The 27,055-nt window shown below is 41.2% G+C and overlaps 1 protein-coding gene and 1 non-coding gene across 3 annotated transcripts in view; one reads left to right on the plus strand and one right to left on the minus strand.

The window, feature by feature from the left end:
* The window catches only part of PSEN1 (presenilin 1), an 82,646-nt gene that overhangs the window by 49,227 nt on the left and 6,364 nt on the right, over nt 1-27,055 (minus strand). The window contains exons 2-3 of one of the 2 annotated variants that reach the window (XM_050798830.1): nt 22,437-22,518; nt 22,219-22,346 (exon numbers count right to left, since the gene is read on the minus strand). In XM_050798830.1, coding sequence (XP_050654787.1) covers nt 22,219-22,293 — 75 coding nt within the window. In that variant the 5' untranslated portion in view covers nt 22,294-22,346; nt 22,437-22,518. Of the gene's footprint in view, nt 1-22,206; nt 22,347-22,436; nt 22,519-27,055 lie in introns of both variants that reach the window. The other variant, XM_050798828.1, reaches the window with a different exon arrangement.
* Nucleotides 7,294-7,357, plus strand: LOC126960236 (U7 small nuclear RNA). Its single transcript, XR_007727805.1, has one exon. It is a non-coding gene; the product is annotated as a U7 small nuclear RNA (small nuclear RNA).

Raw genomic sequence — 27,055 nt, forward strand, 5'->3', positions numbered from 1 at the left:
CAAGTGTGTTACAATCAATGCTCCTTCAACTCTGCCATTCAGGGATGGCCAAGGGCCAGCCAGCTCAGTGGAGGGTCAGGGTGGCAGCCCCTGCTCTCTCCTCTTGGCACCCAGGTTCTCTTCCAGTGTCCAGGAATAATCAGGTCACATGAACAGATCGAAGGGTAGTGTATGCAGAAGATTTTACTGCGCGATGGAAGTGGTTCTCAGTAGGATAGAGAGTTGAAAAGGGGATGGCATGGGAAGAAGGTGATCTTTCCTGAAGCCAGGCCATCTCTGGCTGGGCCTATTCTCCAAAGCTGCACCACCTGAAGTTAGCCACATCCATCCATAGTCTCCAACGCTCAGCTGCTTTTCTGCTCACTGCTCAGCCGCTTATATCACCAACGCTCAGTTGCTTGTATTTCTGACAATCAGTCACTTGTATTTCCAACACTCAGCCATTTATATCCCTGACGTCAGCTGCTTGTATTGTTCTGCCAGCTGCTGAAATCTTTTGGTTTTTTGTTTGTTTTTTTTTTTTTTTTTTTTTTTGAGACAGAGTCTCGCTCTGTTGCCCAGGCTGGAGTGCATCGGCACAATCTGGGCTCACTATAAGCTCCGCTGCCTGGGTTCAAGCAATTCTCCTGCCTCATCCTCCCAAGTAGCTGGGATTATGGTGCCCAGCACCACGCCCAACTAATTTTTGTATTTTTAGTAGAGATAGGGTTTTGCCATGTTGGCCAGGCTGGTCTTCAACTCCTGACCTCAGCTGATCCACCTGCCTCAGTCTCCCAAAGTGCTGGGATTATAGGAGTGAGCCACTGTGCCCAGCCCAGCTGAAATATTTTTATGGGCACAGGATAGGGGCATGGCAGGCCAAAGAGGCAACATTTGGGTGGGGAAAAATGGGGTCAGCTGTTTTCACTTAGGGCTGCAGTTCCAGGTTCAAGGGTGGAATTTAGCCGGGAGCCCAGCCCTTCTGTATCAATGTCCTAAATCACAATGGGCTGGAAAATGATTGAGAATTGAGAAGGTAAAAGCAATCATTCTTCGAAGCAAAAAAAAAAAAAAAAAAAAAAAAAGGTGGAAGAGGCTTGCAATAGAGAGCGATGTAACTTGAAAAAGTTATTTTATCCAACCCCACTGGAAAGGAAGACAAAACCAGAAAAGGTTATTTTAGAGCTCTTAGAAACTTGAGCATACTTACCACGTCAAAGCGTAGACTGAAGACTAGAGGAAGAGACAAAGTGGGTATTAAAACTAATGGAATAGGATAAGGGATAAAGGAGGGTGCTATAGTTTGAATGTTCCCCTGGAAAGTTCATGTACTGGAAACTTGGTTGCCATTGTGGTGGTATCAAGAGGTGAGGCCTTTAGGAAGCGACTGGGTCATGAGGACTCTGCCTTCATGAATGGATTACAGGTTCAGTATCCTTTATCTGAAATGTTTGGGACCAGAAGTGTTTCAGATTTTGCATTTTTGAATATTTCCATTATACTTACAGGTTTAACATACCAAATCTAAAAATCCAAAATCTAAAACGCTCCAATAAGCATTGCCTTTGAGCATCACACTGGTACTCAGAAAGGTTCGGATTTGGGAGCACTTTGAATTTCAGACTTTCAAATCAGGGATACTGAACCTGTTATGTCGCTATCGCAGGAGTAGGTTAGTTATCGTGGGAGTGACTTTGTTACAAAAGCAAGCTCTCTCTTGCCCTTCTGCCTATCCACCAAGGGATAATCCTCCTCAGGTGCTGGTACCATATACTCTTGGACTTTCCAGCCTCAAGAACCATGAGTTGAATAAATTTCTTTTCTTTATAAATCACCCAGTCTCAAAAAGATAAAAAATAAATAAATAAAAGATACAAAAAAGAAGAAAACAAACAACAAATAAATAAATAAATAAATAAATAAATCACCCAGTCTGCGGTATTCTGTTATAGCAATACAAAATGAACTAAGACAGAGGGGAACAAAAAAAAGACAGAGGCTGGCGATATAAAGGCATGGTGCCCTCTCCTTCAGTCTGGAAGTCAGGATTTCTCTTCAAACAGTTATGAAGACCCAAACCCTACGAGAAATGGAAAGGAAACTATTCTAAAGCATAAAAGGTAGAAATATCTATACCACCCATCAAGAAAGATTATTTTTGCTGAACACAAGTCACCAGAGTGGCTAAAGCCCAGTAGAATGGAAATGGTTATACAGAAGGTGAGGCCAAAGGGACCAGAACATAGTGTGATAGACAGCAAGAAGCAGGAGAATTGAGAATTCATACTTTTATTCTTCCACAGAAGGAGGTGACTAAGTCATCTGCCAAGAAAGTTATATCTGCAATTGATGTTCAGCAGTACAAGTCTGAACAACTTGATTGGCTGATTAATGTTCACAATAAACATACAAGTAATAATAGCTATCTCTATATAGTATTTGATATTTACAAGGCACTGTCACATTATCTTACTTATTCTTTTTGTCTGGAGAAGTTCTGGTAAATGAACACAAAAGCAACTGATCCAAAATCTCACAACCAGAAAACAGCAGAGGTAGGAATCAAACTAAAGTCTCTTGCTCAAAACTTGTTTTCTTTCTATGGCACCACAGCCATCAGTTTAGGTCATATGAACAGTTTAATTAGCTAAGTCTAGCATGAAAGGGGCAATCATATGCTCATTCACGGTCCCCAACCGGATGATCTGGTTTATAATGAACATTAGCCAACTCAACCCTGCCCTGCCCTGCCCTGCCCTGCCCAAGGCTGATAATGAGATGGATACTAGAACACTGTTTAACTTAACAGTAATATACACATTCACAAACCCTTCCTCTTTGTAGTATGTTGGACACTACTTTTATTATTATTTATTATTATTATTATTTTGGAGACAGAGTCTCATTCAGTCGCCTAGTAGTGGCACAATCTTGGCTCACTGAAACCTCTGCCTCCCAGGTTCAAGCGATTCTCGTGCCTCAGCCTCCCGAGGAGCTGGGATTACAGGTGTGTGCCACAACACCCGGCTAATTTTTGTATTTTTAGTAGAGACAGAGTTTCACCATGTTGGTCAGGCTGGTCTCAAACTCCTGGCCTCAAGTGATTCACCCACCTCTACCTCCTGAAGTGCTAAGATTACATGCGTGAGCCACTGTGCCTAGCCATGGACACTTTTTTTTTTTTTCCTTCCGAGACAGAGTCTTGCTCTGTCACCCAGGCTAGAGTGCAGTGGCACAATCTCGGTTCACTGCAACCTCTGCCTCCCAGGTTCAAGCGATTCTCCTGCCTCAGCCTCCCGAGTAGCTGGGATTACAGGCATCCGCCACTGCGCCGGCTAATTTTTGTATTTTAGTAGAGACAGGGTTTCACCATGTTGGCCAGGCTGGTCTCGAACTCCTGACCTCATGATCCACCCACCTCGGCCTCACAAAATGCTGGGATTACAGGCATGAGCCAGTGCGCCTGGTCAGATACCACCTTTTTTTTTTTTTTTTTAATGGAGTTTTGCTCTTGTTGCCCAGACTGGAGTGCAATGGCGCGATCTCGGCTCACCACAACCTCTGCTTCCTGGGTTCAAGCAATTCTCCTGCCTCAGCCTCCTGAGTAGCTAGGATATACAGGCATGCACCACCACGCCTGGCTAATTTTTTGTATTTTTAGTAGAGACGGGGTCTTATCCATGTTGGTCAGGCTGGTCTTGAACTCCTGACCTCAGGTGATCTGCTCGCCTCAGCCTCCCAAAGTGCTGGGATTAAAGGTGTGAGCCACCATGCCCAGCCCAGATACTACTTTCAAAACTGATTTTGTTTTCAGGAATGGTGGCACACACCTATAGTCAAGTGCAGCCCAGGGAATGTAGTGAGACACCATCTTTAAGGAAAAAGATACTGTTTTAATTTCTTTATTTAAAAAAAGTACAATTTGGGCTGGGCGTGGTGGCTCATGCCTGTAACCCCAGCACTCTGGGAGGCTGAGGCAGGCGGATCACCTGAAGTCAGGAATTCAAGACCAGCCTGGCCAACATGGTGAAACCTTGTCTCTATTAAAAATATAAAAATTAGCCAGCGTGGTGGTGGGCACCTGTAATCCCAGCTACTTGGGAGGCTGAGGCAGGCGAATCGCTTGAACCCAGGAGGCAGAGGTTGCAGTAAGCCAAGATTGTGCCACTGCACTCCACCCTGGGTGACAGAATGAGATTCCGTCTCAAAAAAAAAAAAAAAAAAAAAAAAAGTACAATTTGGTGACAGAAGTGTTGGTTACAGACAAAAATGGCAGATTCATTGGCTGTCCAGATTTAATTTACGAATGAACATATATATATGCAAATAAAAGAAGCAAGTTCCTAAAGTATTTTATAGGGTACTCCAATTAATCAGAAGACTATGGCTGAATCACTATATTTTATGGGTGAAATCATAGTGTGTGAAATTTGGAATTTAAAAGTCTCTAACTTACGTTATCATATCTTGGGTTTACCCCAGTGACACTGTATTATATAGTGGTAATTAGCCCAAGTTCTGGGGTCAGACTACCAGGATTTGGATTTCTCTTCTATATAGTGTGATTTGGGACAAGTTATTTAACCTCTTTGAACTTCAATGTCTTCATCTGTAAAATGGTGAGAAAAAAGTATCTCCTGATAGAGTTGTAAATTCTACTGGGATAGTACTTGAAAGACATATCTCATGGTGTCTGGCACATATTAAGCATTCAGTAGTTTTACCATTTATTCTACATATAAACATTCCTATGGCTACTAGCAGGTGCCAAGGTATAACTGATCTCCTCTTAGGGTACAGTCCAGATGAAACTGCATATAAAATTCCAGACATTTTTAGTCTATCAACAGAAAATCATAGGCACTATGGAATTAGAAAAATCTGTTTCCCAAATGTTGATCTCCATCTCTGACCTCTCCCAGAACTCTATTCTAAGCTTCTCCTCTGTCTTCTCCATTTATCTCAGTAAACAGCAGTACCATTCTCCCAGTTTCTAGGAAGTCCCCAATCTACGAATTATTCTTTCTTTCTTTCTCTTCCTTAGTACCTCTGTCTAGTCAGCCCGCAAATTCTGCCAGAATACCTCCAAAACACCTCCTGGACCTATCTACTTCTTTCTATGTCCACAATCTTTGTGGTTCAAACCACTATTACCTGTCATTTGGATTACTGTTAATAGGCTTCTAATTTGGTCTTTCTGCTTTTATGCTCCCCTAGTCCATTCTCCACACTATAGCCAGGATGATTTTTTTTTTTTTTAAACAAAATGAGATCATGTCATTCCTTTAAAACTCGATTACATGGCTTCTTGTCATGCTCATAACAGAATCAAAACTTCTTAGGCTCGTGAAGTCTAAAACGGTTTGTTCCTTGCTCTGACCACAGACTGTTCCTCCTCTCTCCATTCCTTTTCTCAAACTGGCCTTCTAGTTCCCCACTCAGGGCTGGTTCATCTGGAATGTCCTTCTCCCACCTGACTGTTCCTTGTCACTCAGTTCCCTCCTGGTAGAGAGAGAATTTCCTGACTATCGAATGTAAGGAACCCTTTCTCTACATTGATCTGCTGGTTTTAATTCTCTGAATCGTACTTGTGATCATTTGATGTAGCTCCTGTTTGTTACTTGATTATTCATCTTTATCTCCTTCGAATATAAATTTTCTCCAAGGACAGCACAAGTTCTTGATCTTTGCTGGATCTCTAGTGTCTCCTGTACTCAATAAATATTTGTTGAGTTAATTAATGAATGATTCCTAAAAGACTGTTTGTGAAGCCTGGCTAATTTTTTGTAGAGACAAAGCTTCACCATGTTGCCCAAGCTGGTCTTGAACTTCTGGGCTCAAGAAATCCTCCCAAAGTGCTGGGATTACAGGCATGAGCCATCGAGTCCAGCCGTCTTGTACTTTTAGATTGGAGTTTTGGGTTTCAGAGATTTGTAGTTCACTGAAAATGAAGCACCATGTAGGTGTGCCTGGGAGGGAGTGTGCTAAGAATTCTTACTAAATAAAGTTCAATCAATCAAATGTTATTGTACTTCAAAAATTCTCCAGGGAAATAAATTGTCAGCTTCCATTTAAAGACTGTATTCTGTTTAAATGTGCTATTAAAGTAAAATGTGACATAAGAATCTACAGATAATAATCGAAAGGAAAAACAGGGCTCTTCAAAAAAAGTACAATTTACTTGTTAAAAGCAGGTAAAGCAAAAATTAAAAATAAAATAAATAAATACACAGGTGAAACATTTACGTGGTTTCAAAGAAAGTATTAAAAGGTATAGAGTATAAAATCTCCCTCTTAATATATACCTAGTTTCCTAATCCCCCTGCTTACTACTGTTATTGTTCTCCCGTGAATCCTTTCCAAGTTTCTTTCTACATATGCAAGCGAATACAAACACACACTCTTACTCCCCCTTTTCACACAAATGGTAGTACAGTAAATGTACCATGCAGCATTTTGTTTTCTCCACTTAACTATGTATCTTGAGATTTTTCTACACATCAGTACATAAAGAATATCCTCATTCTTCTTATTTTTGAGATAGATTCTCTGTCACTAGGCTGGAGTGCAGTGGCATAGTGACAGCTTACCACAGTCTTGACCTCCCAAGCTCAAGCAATCCTCCCACCTCAGCCTCCTGAGCAGCTGGGATTGCAGGTATGAGAAAGAGAAAGAGAGAGAGCAAGCGAGAGAGAGAGAGAGAGAGAGAGAGAAAGAGAGAGAGCACGAGAGAGAGAGAGCATGCCAAATTGCCCTCCCTATGGATTACACCAATTTAGAGACTCAGCAATGCAAGAGATTGCCTACTTCACCACACTGTTGCTAACACCTTATGTTAGCAAGTGCTTAGATTTTTACCAATCTGATGGGAGAAATATGGAATCTCGGCATAATTTTAATATCTATTTCTCTTATTATCAGGACAGTTGAGTGCTTTTTCATCTATGTCCTTTTTCTATTTGACTTTAACTTTTTTTTTTTTTGAGATGGAGTTTTGCTCTTGTTGCCCAGGCTGGAGTGCAGTGGTGCGATCTCGGCTCACTGCAACCTCGGCCTCCCAGGTTCAAGTGATTCTCCTGCCTCAGTCTCCCAAGTAGCTGGGATTACAGGCGCGTATCACCACACCTGGTTAATTTTTGTTTTTGTTTTTTTTTTGTTTTTTTTAAGTAGAAACGGGGTTTCACCATGTTAGCCAAACTCCTGACCTCAGGTAATCCGCCCACCTCTGACCTCCCAAAGTGCTGGGATTACAGGCGTGAACCACTCTGCCCGGTCTTAATTTCTAATCACTAATTATTAATTAATTTTAAAAATAAGTGTTACAGCTCTTTTAAAATTTGTCTAGCGATTTTTCTAGTTTTCACTGGGAACTGTCCCCCCTAAAAAAGGTAAGTGCCAGCTATGTGCCAGACACTGTGCTAGGTGCAGTGCCAGGGATACAACAGGGAGCAAACAGATAAGGTTCCTGGCTCTCATGAACTGCTTTCAAGCAGAGGGAGACAGACAATAAACAGGATAATTACACAGTGGGATAGTACTATAAAAGGAATAAACAGGCTGCTCTCAGTGTACTGCCTATGGGCTAGCCCAGCTCCACAAGGAAGTTAAAAAAAAAAAAAAAAAAAAAAAGGAATAAACAAGGTGATGTGATAAAAAAAACACCTGGTATGGGACTACTTTTAAATAATATGGCCAGAAAATACCTGGCTGAGGAAGTACCACAACATGACCTGAAACCTGAAGGATGAAAAGATGTACAAGGCCTGCTATACAGTAAAGGGAGTAACTCAGCACATCAAGGTTGTTCAAACTCTGCACAGGCCAAAAAAGGATTCTTTCCCTTCCCAGCTCCTGGAAGACAACCTCTAAACCCTTAGAATATCCGGCCTGTTAAGACTTCCTGGGTGGGTGCAGTGGCTCATCCCTGTAATTCCAGCACTTTGGGAGGCTGAGGCGAGTGGACCACTTGAGGTCAGGAGTTTAAGACCAGCCTGACCAACACGGTGAAACCCCAGCTCTACTAAAAATACAAAAATTAGCCGGGTGTGGTGGTGCATGCCTTAATTCCAGCAACTGGGGAGACTGAGGCATGAGAATCGCTTGAACCTGGGAGGCAAAGTTTGCTGTGAGCTCAGATCACACCACTCAGATCACACCACTGTGACAGAGTGAGATTCCATCTTAAAAAAAAAAAATTAAATTAATTAAAAAGAAAAACAGTTTCCCTTGTTTACATGAGGCACTGGGTCATGCCAACAAGTTTCTGCTAACAATGTGATCTATGGTGAGGGCCTTGAGTCACACGGTATCAGCTTGGCCTCTGAAGAAGCCAGAGAACTGAGGTCAGCCACGTGTGACCCGGACACCACGGCTCAGCGAGCTTCCCAGGTTGCCAATATTCCACGTGTGTTGTCATACACTGTTGCTGGAAAAATTAAGCACTGTGTGCACAACTCCACTGGGAGAGGACTATTGACTGCTTGTGCCTGGTGGTGTCTCCTGGACCCTGCCCTATGTGTCTTTTTCTGTTGCTAATCTGTATCATTTCAATGTATTAAACTACAATTTGAGTATAAAACCTTTCTGAGTTGAGTCTTTCTAGCAAATTACTGAACCTGGGGGTAGTCTTACAGATCCCCAAATATCCGGTACAATGAAATTTACAGGCCGGGCGCGGTGGCTCAAGCCTGTAATCCCAGCACTTTGGGAGGCCGAGACGGGCGGATCACGAGGTCAGGAGATCGAGACCATCCTGGCTAAAACGGTGAAACCCCGTCTCTACTAAAAAATACAAAAAACTAGCCGGGTGAGGCGGCGGGCGCCTGTAGTCCCAGCTAATCGGGAGGCTGAGGCAGGAGAATGGCCTGAACCCGAGAGGCGGAGCTTGCAGTGAGCTGAGATCTGGCCACTGCACTCCAGCCTGGGCAACAGAGCAAGACTCCGTCTCAAAAAAAAAAAAAAAAAAAAAAGAAATTTACAAAATATTGTACAAAATTTACAAAATATTGCTAAGAGAAATTAAAGAACAAAAACAAAAATAGACAAATGGGTCTACACCAAGTTTTAAAACTTCTACACACCACAGGAAGCAGTCATCAGAGTGAAAAGGCAACCTACAGAACTGGAGAAAATATCTGCAAATCAGGCTGGGTGTGGTGGCTCAGGTCTACAATCCCAGCACTTCGGGAGGCTAAGGCAGGTGGATTGCTTGAGCCCGGGAGTTCAAGGCCAGTCTGGGCAACATGGTGAAACTCCGTCTCTACAAAAAATACAAAAATTAGCTGTGTGTGGTGGTGTGTGCCTATAGTCCCAGCTACTCAGGAGGCTGAGGTGGGAGTATCACTTGAGCCTGGGAGGCGGAAGTTGCAGTGAGCCCAGATTGCATCACTTTACTCCAGCCTGGGTGACAGAGTAAAACCTTGTATCAAAACAAACAAACAAACAAAAAATTGCAAATCATGTATCTGGTAAGAGATTAATATCCAGAATACATTAAAAAGTCCTACAATAGCATAAACCTGGGAGGCAGAGCTTGCAGTAAGCCAAGATCGCGCCACTGCACTCCAGCATGGGTGACAGAGCAAGACTCCATCTCAAAAAAAAAAAAAAAAAAGTCCTACAATTAAACAACTCGAAAAAAACAAATAATCAGATTTTTTAAATGGGCAAAGGACTTGAACAGATATTTCTTCAAAGAAGATATACAAATAGTCAAGAAGCATATGAAAAGAAGCTCTACATCTGTGTAATATGGGGGGAAAAAAAGATGCTCAACATCACTAATCATTAGAAAAATGCAAAAAAATACTACAACTGTTAGGATGGCCACTACCAAAAAACAGAAAGTAACAAGTGGTGGTAAAGTTGTGAAGAAATTGGGACCACTATGCACTGCTGGTGGGAATGTAAAATGGTATAGCCACCATGGAAAACAATATGGAGGTTCCTCGAAAAATTAAAAACTACCATATGACCCAGCAATCCCATGTGTATATATATATACCAATGAGTATACATAAAAAAGAATTGAATTACAAACAAGACCTCAAACAGGTATGTGCATAGCCACTTTCACCACAGCATTATTCAGTATAGCCAAGAAGTGGAAGTAACCCAAATGTCTACTCATAGATATGTGGTATATACATAACACAGAATATTACTCACCCCTTAAAAAGGAAATCTTGTCACATGCCACAATATAGATGAACCTTGAGGACCTTACGCTAAGCAAAATAAGCAAGTCACAAAAAGAGAAATAATGTCTGATTCCACTTATATGAACTGTCTAGCCAGCTGGGCATGATGGCTCACACCCATAATCTCAGTATTTTGGGAGGCCGAAGTGGGAGGATTACTTGAGCCCAGGAGTTTGAGATCAGCCTGGCCAATATGGTGAGAACTCGTCTCTACAAAAAAATTTAAAAATTAGTGACGCATGATGGTGTGCGCCTGTAGTTCCAGTTACTCAGGAGACTGAGGTGGGAAGACCGCTTGAGCCCAGGAGGTGAAGGCTACCATGAGCCAAGATCATGCCACTGTACTCTAGCCTGGGTGACAAGAGCGAGATCTTGTCTTTAAAAACAAAAAAACAAACAAACAAAAAAACAAACAACAAAAAACAAAAAAACCCACAAAACTCAAGTAGTCAATGTTATAGAAAAAGAAAGTATACTGCCACGGGCTGAGAGAAATGGAAAATAGGGAGTTGTTCAATGGGTATAAAGTTGTTCAATGAGTATAGTTTCAGTTTTTCAAATCCAGAAGCCTCCCCATGAGACCCATGACTGATGGAACAGATTGACACACATATGGACAACTGATTTTCGCAAAGGTACAAAGGCACTTCGGTGGAGAAAATAGTTTTTTTAAAACAAACAGTGCTGAAACAACTGAATATCCATATGCAGAAAAATGAACTTTGATCCATACCTTGGACCATGTATATAATCAACTTGAAAAGGATCACAGACCTAATGTAAAACACGAAACTATAAAGCTTCCAGAAGAAAATGTAGGAAAAAACTCCTGAGAACTTGAGGTAGGCCAAAGTTTCTTAAGATGTGACACCAAAAACGCAATCAATGAAATACAAACTGAATTAGCTGGGTGCAGTGGCACACATCTGTAGTCCCAGCTATTTGGAAGAATGAGGCAGAAGAATTCTTTGAGCTCAGGAGTTTGAGGCTGCAGTGAGCTATAATCACACCACCAAACTCAAGCCTGGGTGACAGCGCAAGACCCTGTCTCTTTAAAAAAAAAAAAAAAAAATCTGCCCTTCAAAAACCACTGTTAATAAAAAGAAAAGCCGCAGTCTGGGAGAAAACATTTGCAAATTATATATATTACAGAGGACTTGTATCCAGACTATGTAAATAATTCTCAAAATCCAATGAGAAAGCAATTTTTAAATGGGCAAGAGATTTCAGCAGACAAGTCACCAAAGAAGGTATCAGGATGACAAGTACATGAAAACATACTCAACATCATTACTCAATAGAGAAATGTAAATTAAAACCAAAATGAGATATAACTATATATCTTTTATAAGAGCTAAAAAATTTAAAAGACTGACAGTATCAAGTACTGATAGGATGTGGAGGAACTGGAACTTGAACTGCTGGTAGAAACGTAAAATTATACAACCAGTTTGGAGAGTTGTTTGGTAGTACCTTAAAAAGGTTAAATATAAGGCTGGGCATAGAGGCTCATGCCTGTAATCCCAGCACTTTGGTAAGCCAAGGCAGGAGGATCACTTGAGGCCTAGAGTTCAAGACCAGCCTATGAAACATAGAGAGACTCCATCTTCTATAAAAAATATAAATAAAAACTGGCCAGGTGTGGTGGCTCACACCTGTAATTCCAGCACTTCGGGAGGCTGAGACAGGCAGATCACTTGAGATCAGAAGTTCAAGACCAGCCTGGCCAACATGGAGAAACCCAGTCTCTACTGAAAATACAAAAATTAGCTAGGCGTGGTGGCAGGCACCTGTAATCCCAGCTACTGAGGAGGCTGAGGCAGGAGAATCACCAGGAGGCAGAGGTTGCAGAGAGCCAAGACTTCGCCACTGCACTCCAGCCTGGGCGACAAGAGCGAAACTCCATCTCAAAAATAGATAAGACAGATAGACAGAAAAAAAAAAGCTAAATATACACCTAACCGTACTGGATCATATTTTACTCCTAGGTATTTGCCCAAGATAAATTAAAGCATATGCCCATACAAAGACCTGTACATAAGTATCCATAGCAGCCACTATCTGTAATGCTTCAGAACTGAAAATCCAAATATCTACCAAAAAATAAGTAGATGAAAAACTGTGGTATACGACTCAGCAATAAAAAGGAACCACATAACATTGACGAATTTCAAAATAATTATGCTGAAAGAAAGAAGCCAGACAAGAATCTGTAAGTTGTTTTGTTTTTTTGTTTTTTTTCAGACAGAGACTCACTCTGTTGCTTAGGTTGGAGTGCAGTGGCACGATCTCAGCTCACTGCAACCTCTGCCTCCTGGGTTCAAGCAATCCTGTCTCAGCCTCCGGAGGAGCTGAGATTACAGGTGTACGCTACCACCCCTGGCTAATTTTTGTAGTTTTAGTAGTGAAGGGGTTTCACATTGGCCAGGCTGGTCTTGAACTTGTGGCCTCAGGTGATCACCCACCTCGACCTCCCAAAGTGCTGGGATTACAGGCGTGAGCCACCGTGCCAGGCCTGTATGATACTATTTATATAAAATTACAGTAAATGGCTGGGCGCAGTGACAAAACATGGTTGCCTGGGGATGGGGAGGAATCGGAGGAGAAAGAGAGATTACAACAAAACATGAAGAAACTTCTGGAGGTAATGGACATGTTCATTATCTTAACTGTTGTGGTGGTTTCAAGAGTATACATATGGGGGGAGGGGGGAGGGATAGCATTAGGAGATATACCTAATGTAAATGAGGAGTTAATGGGTGCAGCACACCAACATGGCACATGTATACATATGTAACAAACATGCACTGTTGTGCACATGTACCCTAGAACTTAAAAGTACAATAAAAAAGAAAAAGAGTATACATATATATCAAAACTTACCACACTGTATATTTTAAACATGTACATTTTACATCAATTATACCACAATAAAACTGTTTTCAAAAATGTATCTTTCTTGGGCTGGGGGTGGTGGCTCATGCCTGTAATCCCAGCACCTTGGGAGGTTGAGGCGGGCGGATCATCTGAGGTCAGGAGTTTGAGACCAGCCTGGCCAACATGGTAAAACCCCACCTCTCCAAAAAAAAAAAAAAAAAAAAAAAAAAAAAAAAAAATTAGCCAGGTGTGGTGGCATGTGCCTGAATCCCAGCTACTCAGGAGGCTAAGGCAGGAGAATAGCTTGAATCCAGGAGGCAGAGGTTGCAGAGAGCCAAGATCGTGCTACTGCACTCCAGCCTGGGCAACAAGAGTGAAATTCTATCCAAAAAAAAAAAAAAAATACATCTTTCTCAAAGGAGTGCGTAGGTGCTTTGAAAAGTGTCAAATGAGAGGAAAGTGGTACTAGAATACCAAGGGATTTCCAAAAGGAAAAATCTTGGTAGCTAAATATGAGAATGATGACTTAAGCATGGTATTATCTGTAAAGCTATTTTAAAGAAAGGCCGGGCGCAGTGGCTCAGGCCTGTAATCCCAGCACTTTGGGAGGCTGAGGCGGGCAGACCACGAGGTCAGAAGATCGAGACCATCCTGGCTAACACGGTGAAACTCCATCTGTAGTAAAAATACAAAAAATGAGCCCGGCATGGTGGCGGGCGCCTAAGTAGTCCCAGCTACTCAGGAGGCTGAGGCAGGAGAATGGTGTGAACCCACGAGTCGCAGCATGCAGTGAGTTGAGATCGTGCCACTGTACTCCAGCCTGGGCGACAGAGGGAGACTCCATCTCAAAAAAATAAAAATAAAAACCTTTTTATCATGGAAAAAATTCAAACAAACATTGTTAGAAATGTACAATGAAGCCCATGTGCAATTTATTCAACTTCAATAATTATGAACTCATGCTAATCTTGTTTCATCTACTCTCCCCCTCACTTTGCCACTCCAGTATTATTTTGAGGCAAATCTTAGATACATAATTTCCTTCATAAATATTTTAGTATTTCTAAAAGATGGGAACTTGAAGCCTTTTGCATTTGTGGCTTGATAGCTCATTTCTTTCAAAATATTCTTATTTTTATTTATATTATTTATTTTATTATTATTATTTTTTGAGACGGAGTCTGGCTCTGTTGTCCAGGCTGGAGTGCAGTGGCATGATCAATGCTCGCTGCAACCCCCACTTCCCAGGCTCAAGTCATCCTCCCACCTCAGCCTTCCAAGTACCTGGGACTATAGGCACATGCCACCATGCCCAGCTAATTATTATGATTATTATTATTATTATTTTTTTTTTCGTAAAGATGGGGTTTCACCATGTTGCCCAGGCTGGTCCCAAACTCCTGAGCTCAAGTGATCCATCCGCCTCAGCCTTCCAAAGTGGTAGGATTATAAGTATGAGCCACCATGCCATAAAATATTTTTAAATGGAGTCTTAGATCCACAGCAAAATTGAGCAGAAAGTACAGAGAGTTCTCACATACCCTCTCCAACAGGCACAGCCTCTCTCTGTCAACATCCTGCACCACTGTGGTAAACTGTTACAACAGATGAACCTACACTGACAGTCCAGTTTACCTTAGGGTTCACTTTTGGTATTATACAGTCTATGGGTTTGTATAAACAGACAATGACAGGTTTCCATGATTACAATATCATACAGAATAGTTTCACTGCCCTAAAAAATCTGTATGCTTCAGGAGGCCAAGAAGGGAGAATTGCTTGGGCCCAGGAGTTCAAGACTGGCCTTGGCAACATAGCGAGACCCCAGCTCTACAAAAAAAGGAAAACTAACAACAAAAAATATTAGCCAGGCATGGTGGCACACACCTGTACTCCCAGCTATTCACAAGGCTGAGATGGAAGAATCACTTGAGCCCAGGACTTAGAGACTGCAGTGAGCTATGATCACACCACTATACTCTAGGCTGGGTGATAGAAGGAGACCCTGTCTCAAAAAAAAAAAATAATGATAAAATATATTTGATTCTATGCTGGACATATAAATATACCTCATTCTTAAATATGGCAATTTTGATAAGAAATGTTAATATTTATTGAACAAGTATGTGCTAAGTAGTGTACTAATTCAGGTTATCTCATTTAATTTAAATAAAACTCTAAGTTAATTGCTATAAACTTCATTTAACAGATAAAGAAACTGAAGTTTAGTGAGGCCAGATAATTTGCCAAATATCATAGTGCTAAGAAGTTCTAGAACAGAGATTCAAAGTCCAACTGTTTAGTCAAGAGACCCTACTGTTAACCACTACCTTTACACTACTAACTGGGTAAACCATAAGCAATTAATAAAGATTGAGATTATTGCCACATTCTCACTGTTATAAATAAAACTTCAATAAAAATTCTTGGCAATCCTCTGGTAATATTTTTATAGGATAAACCTCTAGAAGTAAAATGCTAGGTCAGATTAGATTAGGTTAGATTTAATTGCTAAATTATTTCCAAAAGGCATGTGTATCTGTAGATTCAATTAACAGCTTGCCTCCAAATAAATACTAACTCCAAAGAACACAGCATACAAGAAAGCCTATTTCCCTACAACCTCGGTAGCAGTGTATCAATTTTAACTCACTGATAGGTAAGAAGTGAAGTTTTAATTTTTATCTCTATTAGTAAGGCTGATCAACTAGGCTTTTCATATATTTATTGCCATTTCTATTTCTTACTCCATAAATATTGCTTGTAACCTTTGCTACTGAGTTAGTTGTTCATGTTCCTTTTTAATTTCATAAGAATTCTATGTATATTGGGATATATCCGTCATGTATTTCAAGCCGTTGTCCTAGTTTGTTTTGGACTTTGTTCACGGCAGTTTTTGCCACGCATTTTTTTCTTTTTTTGAGGCAGGGTCTCACTCTGTTGCCCAGGTTGAAGTGCAGTGGCATGATTACAGCTCACTGCAGCCTCGACCTCCTAGTCTCAAACAATCCTCCTGCCTCGGCTTCCCAAGTAGGTGGGACCATAGAAGCACATTACCACACCCCACTAATTTTCACATTTTTTTTTTGTAGAGACAAGATCGTGCTATGTTACCCAGTCTAGTCTCAAACTCCTGGTCTGAAGGGATCCTCCTGCCTCAGCCTCCCAAAGTACTAGGAATACAGACATGAGACACCACACCTTGCTCTACAATTAAGTTTATAATTGTGTGTTCTTGAATATGAACTTAGGTAATTTTATAAAGAAAACAGTAACTGATTTTTATAACACCCCAAATCCTAATGTTTTTCAATATATACACACATATACATAGTTATAAGTGTTTACAAATATTGTATTCTACCCTTTTCCCTTAATATTTTATGCACACATGTAAGCAGTTAACATGCCTACGTGGTTATAATGTATTCAATTATGTTGATATATTTATAGTGTGAATATTTACTTAAAATACATGTTTTCAATAATTAATATTTATAAGAAAATGTATTGGCAGGCATGGTGGCTCATGCCTGTAATCCCAACACTTTGAGAGGCCTAGGTGGGCAGATCACTTGAGGTCAGGAGTTTGAGACCAACCTGACCAACATGGTGAAACCCCATCTCTATCTAAAATGTTAAAATTAGCCAGGTGTGATGGCACACCCCTCTAATCCCAACTACTCAGGAGGCTAAGGCAGGAGAATCGCCTGAACCTAGGAGGCGGAGGCTGCAGTGAGCTGAGATTGTGCAACTGAACACCAGCCTGGGCGACAGAGGGAGCCTCAATTTCAAAAAAAAAAAAAAAAAAGAAAAGGAAAGAAAATGTATTAATCCTTTAAGACTTAATGGGGGAAAAAAAAAGACTTAATGGATATTGTTTGAATTTCTACAATGAGAAATGTGGGGCTCTAAGCCTGCTCTATAGGACAGAACTAGAAGAGTGGCTTAACCAAAGAACTGGCAAGTTAAGTGGAAAACTTGAAAACATTTATTAATCATAGGGAACATGTCTCCAACAACACACATAATTCCATTCAGCATCTGACCAAGCTTTGTGATTCCCTGGAGTCAGAGGTTTAACCATTCCTCTAATGCCAAGAAAGGCGTCATTTCCACAAACAGTTGACATAACCGGTTAGAAATAATACTGAACATTTATGGGGCTGTTATGTTAGGCTTAAGCCTAAAGTTTCTTAATATGTATTAAGATTTGTGCCTAAGAGATTTTACTCATGCAAAAGCCAGCATGTTTCTCTGGAGGTCACTGAGATTTTAAGTTCTTTTTTGCCTTACTCCACTTTAAGACAACTGAGAAAACAAATTCATAACTATAAACGATACAATAACACTGTCAAAGGCTAACTGGAGCTGCAGATTCTATATAAATTTAGATCACCCCTTTCATTTATTTTTTATCTCCTCAAGGTCCTTTAAAAAGCTTCTAGGTTTGCTTTTTGCTTATTTTTATGTATTTATTTGAGACAGGGTCTCACTTTGTCACCTAGGCTGGAGTGCAATGGTGTGATCTCGGCTAAATGCAGCTTTGACCTCCCCAGGTGAACCCTGAAAGCGATCCTCGTGCCTCAGTCTCCCAAGCAGCTGGGATGACAAGGGCACACCACCATGCCTGGCTAATTTTTGTATTTTTAATAGAGACGAGTTTCACCATGCTGGCCAGGCTGGTCTGGAACTCCTGGCCTCAAGTAATCTGCCCACCTTAGCCTCCCGAAGTGCTGGGATTATAGGTGTGAGCCACTAAGCCCAGTGAACATTTTTTTCAAATGGAGACTAAGAAACATAACTGAAGCTTTTATTGATGACAAGGGCACAATATAAACTGCAATGACCAATAAGAATATAAGAATGCTCTCAAAGATCTCATGCTAACCAGCTTTTTGGTTCTTTTTTTTTTTTTTCCAGTAGTACGATCTCAGCTCACTGCAACCTCTGAATCCTGGGTTCAAGCAATTCTCGTGCTTCAGCCTCCTGAGTAACTGGGACTACAGGTGCATGCCACCACATCCATTGACTTTTTTTTTTTTTTTTTTTAAGTAGAAATGCGGTTTCACCATGTTGGCCAGGCTGGTCTCAAACTCCTGACCTCAAGTGATCTGCCCGCCTCGGCCTCCCAAAGTGCTGGGATTACATGTGTGAGCCACCATGCCCAGCCCTTTCTTGGTTTCTTTTGTATCAGCTGTTCTAACTGCATGACTTTAGTCAGTCATCACAGAAAACCTTGAATGCTTGATCCCTTTCCACAGATATTCCACAGGTAGCATACTATTCTTTTGTGACCTTTCTTCACATTAAAAAATATAAAAAATATTTTAGGTTGGGCACAGTGGCTCACCCCTGTAATCCCATCACTTTGGGAAGCCAAGACAGGCGGACCACTTGAGCTCATAAGTTCGGGACCAGACTGCGCAACATGGTGAAACCTTGTTTCTGCCAAAAATACAAAAAAGTAGCCGGGTATAGTGTCATGAGCCTGTGGTCCCAGCTACCTGGGAGGCTGAGGTGGTAGGATCACTTAAGCCTGGGAGGTCAAGGTTGCGGTGAGTTGAGATAGCACCACTGCACTCCAGCTTGGGTGACAGAGTGAGATTACTTTTTCCAAAACAGCTTTTTAAATTATTAAAACATTTAATATTATATTTAGTATTATAGAACATTTAGTATTACATTTAGTATTATAGAATATTTAGAAAATGAAAGGGGGAAATCACCAAGATCACCCTTGCTTTTCTTCTCTTATTTTTCCAAGATAGGTAATACAGCCGTGAACCTGGCCTGCAATATACTCTTGATGCATAACCACTTTGGAAGAATCCTAGCAATCTCTAAAATAGTTCTAAGATCCAAATATCCAATCACAGCAACTATCTTTGAGAAACTCACACAAGTGCACACAGACTAATGAATTAGTATGTCACTGCAGTACTGTCAGTTATTGTGAAAAACTGGAACCCACCAAATGTCTGTAAACAGCACAATTTTTATATATTCACAAGAGAAAACGAATGCTAGAGCTACATGCATCTACGTATACATGAATGCCTAAAATTCTACATAGGAATGTCTCTTTTGCAACATATACTAACATATATGTGGAAATTCTCTTCAACTTTCAGACACAAACTATATAAAGTTTTTTGTGTTTTGTTTTTTGAGATGGAGTCTCACTCTGTCGCCAGGCTGGAGTGCAGTGGCGTGATCTCTGCTCATTGCAACCTCTGCCTCCCGGGTTCAAGTGATTCTCCTGCCTCAGCCTCCTGAGCAGCTGGAACTACGGGTGTGCATGCGCTACCACATCCAGCTAATTTTTGTATTTTTTAGTAGAGATGGGGTTTCACCATGTTGACCAGGATGGTCTCAGTCTCTTGACCCTGTGATCCGCCCTCCTCAGCCTCCCAAAGTGCTGGGATTACTTTGGAAGTGAGCCACTGCACCTGGCTGACAGAGTCTCACTCTGTCACCCAGGCTAGAGTGCAGTGGTGAGATCTTGGCTCACTACAACCTCCACCTCCCGAGTTCAAGCAATTCTCTGCCTCAGACTTTGGAGTAGCTGGGATTACAAGCGCCTGCCATCACGCCCGGCTACATTTTGTATTGTTTTTTTAGTAGAGACAGGATTTCACCATGTTGGCCAGGCTGGTCTTGAGCTCCTGACCTCGTGATCCACCAGCCTCGGCCTCCCAAAGTGCTGGGATTACAGGTGTGAGCCACTACACCCGGCCTAAAGTTTTAAAACATGCCAAGTGTATTCCATAATGTGACTGATTTATGTACATAAACATTACAGTAAGCCTAATACCCAATTTTATTAAACATGATAAACACCCAATTCAGGACAGTAACTATCCTGAGAAAAGAGGAAAAGGAATGGGGGAGGGGCACTTCAATTTTATCTGCAATTTTTTTGTCATATAACTAGTCTCTTTTCAAATTAAATGCAAAATCTTGTTTTGTTTAGTTAGGATTTCATTTAGCGTAGGATCAATAAGCAATAGAAGCAAAAAAAGCTTACCAAAAAACCAGCAAATAAGATGTTAAAGTTTAATAAAGTTGGGTGATAGGTACATGGGTGCCTGTTACACTATGTGCCATACTTTCTGTATGTCCTTGAAACATTTCACAACAAAAACTTGAGAAATAATATTTGGGCTAAAAAAAACAAACACAACTTCAGTTCTCTGACTATTCTGTCATCAAACTTCAAATCCCTTTACTATGAATGAGATTATGCACAGCAGCCCACAAAAAGAAAACTATTTTCTAGGCTATAGCAGCTCGTCACAGTATGTGCTTAGAGTTGAAGAAATGAAGCTAAAGGCAACATTTAACCTTTGGAACAAGAAATGCTTTAGAGGTTATATTCTATTTGAACTCTAACAATATAGAACTGTAATAGTACTCGAAGTTAAACAAGGAAGTCAACTAAGTGAATAAGACTTGGTTAGTCAGATCCAAAATTGTTTCAATTTGATTACACACTTCTGGTAGATAACTTGATCCTATTGCTTGATTTGATCCTATTGCTCAGGACTGTCCCAATTTTAAAACTGAAAGTCCTGTGTTCCAAAACCTCTAGTTTTAGACAAACTGGGACAACTGGCCATCCTAGCTTCTAGGCACATCAAAACTCTCCAGCTGGGAAAGAATTTTCAAATTATCTAGTAAATTATCTAATTTTACTGATGAGAAAAGTGAAGAATCCTAAATCTTCAGAGTGTAAAAGGAAGTTCCAGGCCATCCAGTGCTCTAGTTCAATTGCTGAATTCACAGACTAGTCCTCTACAGATTTTGCTAGAGTGGCCTTTCAGCCTTTTGTGATTGTTTGTAGTGAAAAGTACACACAAGCCTACAAGGCAGCCCAGATGTATAACTGTGGGAAAATTAAAAAAATAAAAAATACAGAGCCTCTCTCTGTTGCCCATGCTGGACTCAAACGCCTAGACTCAAGCAATCCTTGTACCTCAGCCTCCTGAGTAGCTGGGACTACAGGCATCCACCACCAAGCCAGGCTATGAGAAAGTTCTTTTTATTGATCCAGACCTTACTGCCTGGTAACTTCCACCACTGTTCCTAGCTCTGCTCTCTGGTCCTAACAGAGGAAAATCTGACCCCACACCTAGTGCAACTGGATAGGTTACAGTTGGCCTTGTGTTTTCCTCTATTCTGGTTCCGCCTCTAAAAATCCTACAGATACTCCAACTGCCTCACAGAACATCCATGAAGTCTGCGCTCCTTTTCTTTCTTTCCTTTTCTTTCTCTATTTATTTATTTATTTTGGTTTTTTTTTTTTTTTTTTTTTTTTTTTTGAGACAGAGTTTCGCTGTTGTCGCCCAGGCTGGAGTGCAATGGTGTGATCTCAGCTCACTGCAACCTCCACCTCCTGGGTTCCAGCGATTCTCCTGGCTCAGCCTCCCAAATAGCTGGGATTACAGGCACCCACCACCAAGCCCAGCTAATTTTTGTATTGTCAGTAGAGACAGGGTTTCTCCATGTTGACCAAGCTGGTCTTGAACTCCTGACCTTGGGTGATCTGCCCGCCTTGGCCTCCCAAAGTGCTGGGATTATAGGCATGAGCCACTGCGCCCCAGCCTCTGCTCTCACTTTATAATGATTAGCTAGCAGAGTTGTAGTCAGATTTGACGTCTGTGTATGTAGCTGGTGAGGAGTCTCTTTGTCCCACAGCACAGATTACATTCCTTTCCTGAATCCCTCTTTGAACTCTTAGAATTTCTACACTTATTCTTGCATTGTACAATCATAATGAATATTTACTGAGCACTAACAGGAACTGTTAGGTACTGAATACAGTAAATAAAATAAACTCAGCCACAGAAGAAGAAGAGCAAGATAGGTAAAATAATAAACAACATGAACTCTGAGGTGCTGCACACCTTGGGAAGCTGGAGAAGGCTTCACCTGAGGTGGTGATATGTAAGTTAGGTAGGAACTGTATCAACAACTGTGTGTTAAACAGCCCTGTGTCCCCCAACAATCAGCTGACGTTCAACAAATATATTGTAAATTTGGTAAAGTAGAGAAAGCCCGCTCAGCCCCCTAAGCATTTCTTAGAGGTAAGAGAAGATGATAAGTGAATCCAGCCTGGCAAAGGCAGTTTCAGAGACTGACACTGTACCTGGCTACGTACAGTATTGCTCAAGTGGTTGTCCTCGGACATCTGTGCATTCTGGAAGTAGGACAACGGTGCAGGTAACTCTGTCATTGGAGCAACTGTATAGAAATACTGTTTCACAGAAAACAAAGCCTCTTGAGGTTCTGAAAAGGGAAAGAAAAACAGAACTTTGTACATTACAATTATACTATTTTAAAAAACACTTTCATAGATTACATTAAGCAGAAACAAACCTTTCTTTCATGTGTTCTCCTCCAGGCCAAGCTGTCTAAGGACCTCAAAGGCTGTTGTCACTTGCAGGCTCCCAGATTAGGTCTGAAATAGGATTTCACCAGGTCATCCATTGTTAGTTAAATCCTAGTAAATTCATTTAAACCAATCAAATACTTATAAGACCAATTTGTAAACCAGGAATGTATTAATTTATCACCACCTTCAACTAACTGACAAATTTACTATGAGCTCAAGGTAGACCTCTTTAGCAATAAGTAGAACCACCTGAGACACCAAACATTTTTCAACCACAAAGATACTTAATGACTTCCAATTTCTAGCCAAGGAAGCTGAGTAATCTTAAGGAATGTTCTCCTCAACATTCCTTTTTCTATGAAGACCAATTCAACCTAATCTTTATATTTTCATAAAATCGTTTGTCTAGCACTTTTAATTTTGTAAAATTCTACAATCTCATCTTATCCTTATCACAATGCCCAAGGCAGGATGAAAAGATAACATGCTTATTTTACAAAAGGAGAAGGGAATCCAGAGAAGTTCAGTGACTTGCTTAAGATGACACAACTGGGTAGAGTTGGCAAGAATCGCAGACTTGGCCAGGTGCAGTGGCTCATGCCTGTAATCCCACCATTGTAGGAGGCCAAGGCGGGTGGATCATGAGGTCAGGAGTTCGAGACCAGCCTGACCAACATGGTGAAACCCCACCTCTACTAAAAATACAAGTATTAGCCAGGCGTGGTGGCATGCACCTGTAACCCCAGCTACTCAGGAGGCTGAGGCAGGAGAATCACTTGAACCCAGGAGGTGGAGGCTGCAGTGAGCTGAGATGGCGCCATCACACTCCAGTCTGGGCGACAGAGCGAGACTCCATCTCAAAAAAAAAAAAAAAAAAAAGAATGGCAGACTCCTGACTCCCAGTCTCAGGCCTCTCCTTTGATCTTGGGACAGCCTTATTTACAGGAATGACTGTGTCTCTCAGAGTTCACCCACCCTCCTGGGGGGCCACATTTCCATTTGCCTGTCTACCTTAATTTCCATCAGCCAATTCTTTATGATTTCAACTTCTCCTTTTCACAGGTCTTCAGAAATACAGGAAAAATCCATGTACATATCTAACGCTAATTAATACATTACCATATACATATTTACATTTAAAAAATTTTCTCAATGTCCTATTTTATTTTCACTTTTAACATCAGGATACTCTTTCCTCTAAATATTCCATTTTTTTTCTTCTAATGATTTTTCATAAAAAATGCATATAGTAACTTTTCCTCTAGCAAAGGTATCAAGTTCAAAATAACTCTTAACTACTTGTATTTGTATCATTCAAATCATTACACATTTTTAACCAAGGTGACGTTCTACTTTATCATACATGCTTTTATATACCATGTCCATCTTTCTCCTCCCTTCACCTTCAGCCCATTGTCAGCTAGCATGAGATCAGTGAAATGCAAATTCATATTAACTGAAAACATGGTGCAAATTTGCTTAAAAAATAAAGTGGTTAAGGCCAGGAGTTGCAGATCAGTCTCCAGCCTGGGCAACATAGCAAGACACTATCTCTAAAAAACACGAATTAGCTGGGTGCAGGCGGGATGCATACGTAGTAGTTCCAACTGCTCAGGAGGCTGAGGGGGGAGGATTGCTTGAGTCCAGGAATTAGAGGCTGCAGTGAGCCAAGATCTCGTCACTGTACTCAGCCTGGGCAACAGAGTGAGACTCTGTTTCAAAAAAAAAAAAATTTTTTTTAAATGAGATTTTTGTGGAAATTTAACCTATATTTAGAGTTACTGATACTTTTGTTCCTGTCTTTATTTTGAGACACAGTCTTGCTCTGTCACCCAGGCTGGTGTGTAGTGGCACGATCTTGCTCACTGGAACCGCTACCTCCTGGGTTCAAGCAATTCTCGTGTCTCAGCTCCCCGAATAGCTGGGATTACAGGTGTGCACCATCATGTTCAGCTAATTTTTGTACCTTTAGTAGAGACTGGGTTTCACCATGTTGGCCAGGCTGGTCTCAAACTCCTGACCACAAGTGATCCACCCACACCAGCCTCCCAAAGTGCTAGGATTACAGGTGTGAGCCACCACGACCAGCCCTGTTCCTGTCTTTTAATAAGGACAAAATTAAGATTTCACAATACAGACAGTCCCTGATGACAGTTCAATGTAAAACTGTTCAGCTTTAGTATGATGCAAAAACAGTATGTATTCAGTAGAAACTGCACTTTTTGAGTATCTATACAAGTTCACTTCAGTGAAGTAAGTAGTCAATAAATTGCATGAGGCCGGGTCGGTGGTTCATGCCTGTAAACCCAGCACTGTGGGAGGCTGAGACGGGTGGATTACTTGAGGCCAGGAGTTCATGACTAGCCTGGCCAACATGGTGAAACCCCGTTTCTACTAAAAATACAAAAAAAAAACCAAACTGGTTGGGTGTGGGTGGTGGGTGCCTGTGGTTCTAGCTACTTAGGAGGCTGAGGTGGAAGGATCGCTGGAGCCAAGAAAGTTGAGGCTGCAGTGAGCAGTGACTGCATCACTACACTCCAGCCTGAGTGACAGAGTGAGACCCTGTCTCAAAAAAAAAAAATAATAAAATAATAAAAGTACACTCCATGATGGAAAAACCCATAGAAATCTCATATAATCCCTCAGAAACAAAGCAAGTAAACAAGACAATCTTAGCCAAATGAAACAAGGCAAAGAAAGGGTAATGCAAGCAAAAACAAAAGGTAAGTAGGCTGGATGCGGTGGCTCACGCCTATAATCCCAGTACTATGGGAGGCCGAGGCAGACAGATCACTTGAGGCCAGGAGTTCAAGACCAGCCTGGCCAACATGGTGAAACCCTGTCTGTACTAAAAACACAAAAATTAGCTGGGTGTGGTGGCTCGTGCCTGTAATCCCAGCTACTAAGGAGGCTGAGGCAGGAGAATCGCTTGAACCTGGGAGGCATAGGTTGCAGTGAACCAAGATTGCGCCACTGCACCCCAGCCTGGGTGACAGAGCAAGACTCCGTCTCAAAAAATAAAATAAATAAATGGTATATAAATAAACTATATTACACTTACAGGTTAAATATGAGAAGTGATTACCATGCACTAAACAAGATTAGTATAATCTTATACCATAACTTTAGTAGAAATACTATTAACCAATAAGACTGATTATTCACTAAACAAGAAAGACACTGTCTACTTATATGTAAAACTTAAGAGACAGACACTATTAAACTAAGGCTTAATAAACTAATGTATTATATTCACTTTATCCTTTTACAGAGGAAAACAACGTGGCACACAGAAGTTAACTTGCTTAAGGTCACATCTGGCAAGCAAGGAGTTGGAATTCACAGAGTACACTATACAGCCTCTTTATAAAACTCCACGCCTGCCCCGTAGGAGTTTACAGCAATGAGGATTATGGTATTTTGAAGCGATTTTGATTACTAGTAAAACTATTACTTGGAAGTAAATGAGATCTTAAACTTCAAAAACTGCTCTAAGTATAAATTAAAAACTGAAGCACCAAAAGCATTTTTAATAATCTCAATATCCTAGTATTTATGTTTTTTTAAAAAAGGATAAGCTGGCCAAGCGCAGTGGCTCACACTTGTAATCCCAGCAATTTGGGAGGCCGAGGCGGGCAGATCACAAGGTCAGGAGTTCCAGACCAGTCTGGCCAATATGGTGAAACTCCGTCTCTACTAAAAAATACAAAAATTAGCCAGGTGTGGTGACGTGCACCTGTAGTCCCAGCTACTCAGGAGGCTGAGGCAGGAGAATCGCTTGAACCCAGGAGGCGGAGGTTGCAGTGAGCCAAGATTACGCCACTGCATTCCTGCCTGGGCGACGGAGTGAGACTTCATCTCAAAAAAAAAAAAGGATAAGCTATAATGCAATTTTTTTCTTTTTTTTCTTTAAGAGATAAGGTCTCACTCAGTTACCCAGGCTGGAGCACAGTGGCAATCATAGCTCACTGCAGCCTTGAACTCCTGGCCTCAGTCGATCCTCTCACCTCAGCCTCCCAAGCATGTGGGACTACATGGCTGGCTAGTTTTTTATTTAAAGAAAGGGTCTTGCTATATTGCCCAGGCTGGTCTTGAACTCCTGGCCTCAAGCAACCCTACCACCTCAGTCTCCCAAGTAGTTAGGATTATAGACCTGAGCCCCTGCAGCCACTGATCATTTTGAAAGAAGTAGTTTCCATTTTTACCCTATGCTAATAGGATCTGTTCAGTTATTACAAGAAACCATACAAGCTGGTACAAACTGGTCATACTGCAGCTTTCTCAGACAAATTCTGTAAAAATCATCAATAATAAAGTAGTCACTTTAGCATTTTCCAATACTATCCTCAAAGTTCTTTTCACATCTATTCTTCCATTTGAGTCTTAAAGAAACCTCATGAGGGGCCGGGTGCAGTGGCTCACGCCTGTAATCCCAGCACTCTGGGAGGCCAAGGCAGGCAGATCACAAGGTCAGGAGATAGAGACCATCCTGGCTAACATGGTGAAACCCCGTCTCTACTAAAAATACAAAAAAATTAGCCGGGCATGGTGGTGGGCGCTGGTAGTGCCAGCTACTTGGGAGGCTGAGGCAGGAGAATGGCAT

This window comes from Macaca thibetana, chromosome 7 (genome assembly GCF_024542745.1).
Source record: "Macaca thibetana thibetana isolate TM-01 chromosome 7, ASM2454274v1, whole genome shotgun sequence".
NCBI classification, from domain to species: Eukaryota; Metazoa; Chordata; class Mammalia; order Primates; family Cercopithecidae; genus Macaca; species Macaca thibetana.